The sequence below is a fragment of the Pyrus communis genome, chromosome 16, assembly GCF_041283825.1.
Source record: "Pyrus communis isolate YQ-2024b chromosome 16, ASM4128382v1, whole genome shotgun sequence".
NCBI lineage: Eukaryota > Viridiplantae > Streptophyta > Magnoliopsida > Rosales > Rosaceae > Pyrus > Pyrus communis.
The window spans coordinates 7,436,677-7,444,202 of record NC_142580.1 but is presented as its reverse complement, the minus strand read 5'-3'; the positions used below and the strand labels follow the sequence as shown (position 1 = coordinate 7,444,202).

Below are 7,526 nucleotides of genomic sequence, written 5' to 3'. Positions count from 1 at the left end.
TTAAATCAAAAGGTGCGGAAGATTTTATTTCACTAGTAGGAAAAGGTAAACGAGTTTGCTTTGCTAAAGGGCAAACTTCACAAATGTGTTTGGAATCAAACATTATTTCAGCAGTGGTTTTGGCTAAGGAATGTAAAGGTGCGGATGATGGGTGCCCAAGGCGCCGATGCCATAGACTTGTGGTGTGGGAAATGTGGTTGGCAAGGTGAGGATTTTGTGTCGGGGTGAGGTAGTAGAGCCCATCAAAATGCTTGCCCAGGCCAATCATCCTCTTCGTATCCATGTCCTGCACAACACAAAAATCAGGATAGAACGTCACTATACATCGCAAAGCTCTTGTCAATTTACTAACAGACAATAAATTGACGCGGAACTTTGGCACATAAAGAACTTTATCAAGAGATAACTCATGTGACAATTTCATTGAACCAATCCTTTTTATTTCCGCTTGCCCCCCATTTGGTAAGCCAACATAGTCATGCTGAGCATCCATGATGTTGTGTGTTGGTGGCGAATGAGAAATATGATCAGTGGCTCCGCTATCAACAATCCAACATAGATTCGAATGTGGATCTGTTTGTGCTATATTGCATTTAGGCAAGAAAATACCTGTTGCATTGGCAAGTGGCTGTCCATTACCGTTACGAAGCATGGCGATGATTTGATTATACTGCTCGGTAGTGAATGTAGGACCATCAGAAGCATTAGCCTTGGTGGTTGTGGTAGGGGTGATAGCCTCGGCATTGTTGGCTGCTCCTCTCTTGTTCTTGGGCTTCACATTTTTTCCATGCCATTTGTGTCCTTCTGGGAACCCAATGATGTAATAGCAACGATCCACCAAGTGTCCATCTCCATCACAGTAAGTGCATTTGAGTGACTTACGTGAAAATGTGTTGGAGGTCTTGCTATTGGATGAGGATGATGCATAAGTTCGCTGGACTTGCATCGCATGCGAGGATGTCCCCATATCGCGACGACTAGCCACATCCATCTGCCGTTCATGTTGAAGAATAAGGCCATGGACTCTGCGTGTATCAGGTAGTGGACTCATCATCAGAATCGAGCCTCGTACAGTTGCATATGATTCGTTCAATCCCATCAGAAACTGCATAACTCTTTCTTTCTCTTCCCGTTCAGCAAGTCCTCTCAAACCTGTGCAAGTGCAATCTAATGGATCATGATATGACGCTAACTCATCCCATAAGGCCTTCATCTTTGTGTAATAGGCAGAAACAGAGAGCTGCCCTTGATGATTTTCAACAATTTCTTGTCAAATCTGGTAGATCCTCGAGTCACTACTCTGTGAGAATCTGTCTCTAAGGTCGCTCCAAACTGCAGCAGCAGTTTCAGTGTACATGATGCTGCCGGCTATGTCTGAGTGGACTGAATTCACAATCCATAATGTAACCATGTCATTGCATCTTTTCCAGGCCGCATAATTTGCGTCCAGTGATGAGGGAGCCTTGATGGTTCCATCAATGAACCCAATCTTGTTCTTTGCGCTGAGACCCATGCGCATGGCACGGCTCCATTGCCCGTAGTTGTTTCCATCAAGAGTTTTGGAAACCAGGACAAGTCCAGTGTGATATGAGTGATGAATGATGTATGGGTCTGAGAACTCCATGAGATTCTCATCTGATTTATTGTTTTTGGGTTTGACTGGTTCTGTCATGTTGTGGTCAATGGTATTTGTGGGAGAGCTATAGAGATTACGGAAAGGCGAAGGTGAAGGAGCAAGAAAACTACTTGGGGGAGATGCCAAAGGAGAATTTGTTGATGGTGATGGTAAAGGGGAATCTGGTGATGGTGAAGGTGAAGGTGAAAATATTGAGGGTGGCAATGAGACTGAAAATGGCTGTGGAGATGGTGAAGAAGGCTATGGTGGTTATTGTGTTTGTGGTGGCGGAAGCATGAAAGAGTCACCGGAATCGGTGCTCTGATACCATCTCAAGTTTAATATTTTGTTATATATTTCATTCTCTGCTGCAATGGTTTTATATACATCTCACACACACACACGCATGCAATAAACTACAGACATAAAGGTGGCGTGCTTGCTGCCCATACTGTAACACATCAGAGCACATGATCTGACACCATGTGCTAGTCTGCTGCTGTACACCCTTGTTATGCTGTCTGATACTTTCCTTTAACAATTTCAAGAAGGATATCAAACATGCTTTCAGTTATTTACCAAATGCATGCATGATGATCATATTTATAAGAGACTCTATGCCTAACTAAACCGACTTGGTGGTGTCGCTAGCTGAATTTAGCTAAGTGGAGAGAAAATTTGAATTGAATATCTAAACATATAAAAAATATTAAAACTCTCGTTGTTGGTGAACTCTCTCCTAGTTTCTTACTCATGTTCTGAGTTTGGAGTTGGCTTCTCGACTTGTCTCGAGTGTTGATCCTGCTCTTTCTGTGGTTACTCTAACTACGGCTCAACGGCTGTACTGCACAAACCAGATTCTGTTCTTAAAACCGGTCCAGTTTCAACATCTGAGAGAAGAGAGAATCCCATAGATAGTACGTAGCTACAGTACTATTTGTGCTGAAAAAGCCAAAAACAAAAATCTCTGGTCGGACCTATACACCCAAACCGTCAACTAAATTAAACCCAGATTTGTATAGATGGAGTAAAGATTCCTCACATCCTGCCGCTGCATGCAACTGTGCCCGCCGCCCGATTTCTTCTGTATTATATTGCACGCCACGCCTTCCCTTTTCTTCTTTCTCTGTAATCGATCCAACATCCAAGTCAACTGTTTGCTTTGTTATTGCTTTTGCTGCTACACGTTACTAGATTCCACTTTTTTTTTTGTTTGTTATTATTTCCCATTGTTTTTATACATATATATATATATATATATATATATATATTTTTTTTTTAATGAATCCCTAATCGACCTTAATCTAGTTTTTACATGTACATATAATAAACCAAATTAAAGCTTAAAAAAAAGGGGCATTTTGGTCTGGATACTTTGGTTTGAATTTCTTAGGCTAAACATCTAAGGGCTAATTGGGGTTGTGGTGCTTCTAAAAAAAAGTAGCTTATTATAAAAATCTGGAACACCAAATGTGTTTGATAAAACAATAATTTTTTTTTTGAAAAACTGCTGCTAATGACAAAAGAAAAGCATTGCTTCCAAGAAAAGTGCCTTTTTTTTTTCAAATGAAGTGAACAGTACTCATTTAATGAAATTTTCAAATGGCAAATACATCCTCACATATTTTACAAAATTACAATCTTTACCTCTGCATTATTCTCTTCGCCAATTATTAACATTCATACTATATTCTTTTAAGTCATTTAATATATTTACAACAGTTTTATATAAAAGTTTACCAAACACTCATACATTTTTTTTTTGTAATTTTTTTTTGTTAAAAGCACTTTTACAAAAAAAAAAAAAAAAAAAAAAAAAGTTTACCAAACACTCAATAACTTTATTTTACAGTTATTTATTCTCATAGCGCAGTGAAAACAATTTTTCTATAAAGCACGACAATACCAAACTAGTCCTAAGTCTTTTACAGATTTTGATCAAACTACTTTCTACAATTATAATTAATTTACTAATTAATTTCAAATTACACAAATTGTTATTATAATTAATTTACTAATTAAACCCTATATATAACAAGTTTCTAAAATCTTGCAAAAGAAGATATTGTTAATTAATTTATGTCCATTAATTCAATATACTTCAAATAAATAAAATAAAATAAAATATTTATAATAACAAAAAACTTTTGAATTGTGGGTGTGAAAAAGACGATGATTTTTTAACCCAAAAAAAAAAAGTGTTATTTTAAACGTACTAACTTACTCCAAATGATAGTACATACATTATATATATGCATGCCCGTATATATTAAAAAAGAGCGTACCAATAATTTGGGGCATAATTGGTACATTATTGGTACGTTATGTAATCCAAATTTATATATCAATTAGTATTTGATATGTTATTTATTTTTTGTTTAGATACATACCTAGGTATTGATACGTTTATATTATCATAATTTTGGTATGTAAAATATAAGATCCCACATCGCACAGTGGTGAGGATCATGTAAGCCTTATATGTATATTTCCATCTCTACCTAGCACGAGACCTTTTGGGAGCTCACTGGCTTCGGGTTCCATCGGTACTTCAAAATTAAGCGAGTTCGGGCGAGAGCATTCTCAGGATGGGCGACCCACAGGGAAGTTCTTGTGTGAGTTCCCAGAAACAAAATCATGAGGGCATGGGCGAGGCCCAAAGCGGACATTATCGTGCTACGGTGGAGTCGAGCCGGGGATGTGACAATTTGGTATTAGAGCCAATCCCTGGTCAGAATTGTGCCGACGAGGACGTCGGGTCCCTAAGGGGGTGGATTGTAAGATCCCACATCACTCAGGGGTGAGGCTCTTGTAAGCCTTATATGTATATTTCCATATCTACCTAGCATGAGGCCTTTTGGGAGCTCACTGGCTTTGAGTTCCATCAGAACTTCGAAATTAAGCGAGTTCAGGCGAGAACATTCCCTGAATGGGTGACTCACTGGGAAGATCTCGTGTGCATTCCTAGAAATAAAACCGTGAGGGCATGGTCGGGACCCAAAGCGGACAATATCTACGGTGGAGTCGAGCCCGGGATGTGGTGGGGGCCAAGGGTCGGGTTGTGACATAAAAGCTAACATCAAGTTATGTGTAGCCGTAAAACTTGTCGGTACGCTTCAAGCTAATATGGGTAAATTTCAATTAAGTAAGCATACATTTTTATTCGGTATGAATACATTTTAATTTAGTATAGGTACGTTTCAATGTGAGAATAAATTGTCTTGAGACATGTCAATGTTTATTTTTAAAGAACGATGGTACATTTCAGTTCAATTATACTTGAATTTCTAAAAATGAAAATAAAGAATGAAAAATAACCATCAACAACAATAATTACAGTAATAAAGAAAAAAGTTACAAACACTTTTTGTATAAAGCAAGGTTACAAGTGATTTATAGCTTGTTTGGATATGCTTTCAAAATGACTGAAAGCGCTTTTAGTGAAGATATTTTTAGAAACAATTCTTAGTAAAAATGCTAGTTTATCTTGAAAAAAATACTTAAAGTGCTTCTTGGAAGAAGTATATCCAAAAGAGCTCTTGGATATCTTGAAATTTCTTAAATAATTTAGACATATATTGATTATTAAATTAATCTCAATCCTCACTAAATGTAATTTAATCCTTAAATTGAGGAAGGGATGAGATTCCATAAAGATAACAATAAATTAATTAGTATTATTGAGTAGATTTTTGACATAGTAATGAATTTAAAATGAATTTGAAAAACATTTAAATTAAGAATATATCTGAAATATATAGTTTAATCAAAGAACACTACTTAACCTCAATACAAATGGACACGTGTCCAATCTGGGTTTCCAATTTCAATATTTGGACACGTGTCCATTAGTGATTGGGTTTTAGCAGTAGCTGGTGCTATTCTTTCAGAAACGAGTAGTGTTCTTAATCAAAAGTGAAAACACTTTAATCTAAAGTTGGAAAGTAACAAATATTTGATCTAGAAAAGTATAAAATGAGGCATCTCATTCTAATTTTTTTCTTAAAAAATAGATATATAAGACAGTCGTCAATTACATACACTACTAATTTAGAAAACTAACATGAATATATAGGACGTCCAAGCCATACTTCGGAGAAAATCTAATTTGTCATGTGCGATATATATGTCTATTCATATATACCATATGATAAGAGATGTAGATATTAAGAGATATACTTCAATTGTTGGAGAAAATCTGCTTATCACCAATTATATTCAACTAAGCGTCTTTCTCACTCATTAAGTTCTCTCATCGATCTCACAATATCAATAACATGACGAGAGAAATAGACATATAATTGCACCTACAATTGGTACGACATGATAAGAGCTATAGAAATTAACTAAGAGATATAACCCCGTTGTAAGAGAAAATTTGCCCTTTTACAGACTATATACACGCATGTTACTTTTTCTAATCATGTTACTAGTCATGTGATTGAATTACAGAAACAGGCGCACACTTGTACACGTTCAGTGGAGGTTAAAGAATTTGCCTAATTGTAGGACAACTTCTCAACGTACATATTAGTGGAAGAAATTAATAGTGAAGTGCAATATATACACTACTCTAAAAAACTAACGCACGAGGGTTTTAGTGTTTGGAGTTCCATGCGTTAATTAGTGGGAGAAATTTTTCAATGTGACTGGTACATGGAGTAGTATATCACGTGTCATTATACAAATGGTAGGATATGTGTGTTAAAAAATTAATAATTTAAAAAATAAAATTTCCTACTACTTATATAAAAACACGTAATGTATCTTCCATATTTCGGTCACAATAAAAAATCTCTTAATTAGTAGAACCTTGTGAACAGTGAACACTAAAGTAAACTAACTATATGGAGCTTATTTACTATGGTCAATTAGCTTAGAAAAAGTAAAAAGTAGTTAATTTAGCAGAAAGACACGACTCCACAGACAACAAAAACATGAAAATAATTCAAACACCAGCATGCATGCATGGCAATGTGGCATGCTGCTAGATGTCGCAGTTCTACTTTTCCATGGGATGGGAGTTGTGTGGGGGTCAAATTGCAAAACTCAAGAAAAAAAAACCGTTGATCATCACGATCATGTTCTGTGTTCCGAGAAATTTTTAATTGTGACGAGAATACAGATGATATATCACGTATTTTTATGTAAATGATAGAAAATTTTAATTTTTAAGTTATTAACTTTTTAACACACATAATCGACATTTTCTATAAAAACACGTAATGTACCACTTTATGTGCGATTTACATTAAAAAATCTCTCCTTTGTTCCCATCAATCTCTGGCCAATGGCCAATGGCCATTCCAATACTGTATCTGCTGATGGAACCAAAATCCAAAACCCCAAAAAACCAAAAAAGAAGAAAAAGATTAGAGACATGCGCGTAAGGGTCACGTCAGAATTTGCAAACAGAAGTTTTTGGTCATACATAACAATTAACAACGCTCTCGACAACTAGGACCAGCGCAGCCGTCTAATCCCTCCCTCTGCCTCCTTTGCCCCCTTTTATTAAAGCCTGCTTCAATTCCAACATAATCTGAATAAAGCACTACATTTCAGCTTAAAATTGAGCTGACACAGTACCCCTCCCTAACTTCCGTAGACAAAAATACCCCATTCGCCGCCTTCCACCTCCTGACACCGCCGCATCCGCCAGTGACCACCAGAGAATACGAGTATGTATTTTGTCCACGTGTACGCTCCTCTCCCCTCCTTGTACATTGTAGTACAGACAACAATCCTTTTAAAGCAAAAACCACGACATCCTCTTCGCACGCCCTGCGACAACACACGGGCAACCCCCTTGACCCCTCCCAACCCTTCATTATTACCAATTTACCCCTCACATACATCCCTATAAAATCCGCACCTCACTCTCACTTTTTCCAATTTCAATTTTCAAACCATA

General features: G+C 36.7%; 2 protein-coding genes across 2 annotated transcripts; both read right to left on the bottom strand.

The window, feature by feature from the left end:
* Positions 1 to 1,282, bottom strand: LOC148689901 (uncharacterized). The gene is made up of 2 exons (XM_088688108.1): positions 610 to 1,282; positions 1 to 286 (listed from the first exon to the last, which is right to left on the bottom strand). Exons 1-2 carry the CDS (start codon positions 1,211 to 1,213, stop codon positions 243 to 245), a joined length of 648 nt encoding a protein of 215 aa, XP_088544234.1. The 5' UTR covers positions 1,214 to 1,282; the 3' UTR covers positions 1 to 242.
* Positions 1,271 to 1,672, bottom strand: LOC148689900 (uncharacterized). Its single transcript, XM_088687872.1, has one exon. The coding sequence runs from the start codon at positions 1,670 to 1,672 to the stop codon at positions 1,271 to 1,273; it is 402 nt and encodes a 133-aa protein (XP_088543998.1).
* Between the last annotated feature and the right edge of the window lie 5,854 nt (positions 1,673 to 7,526).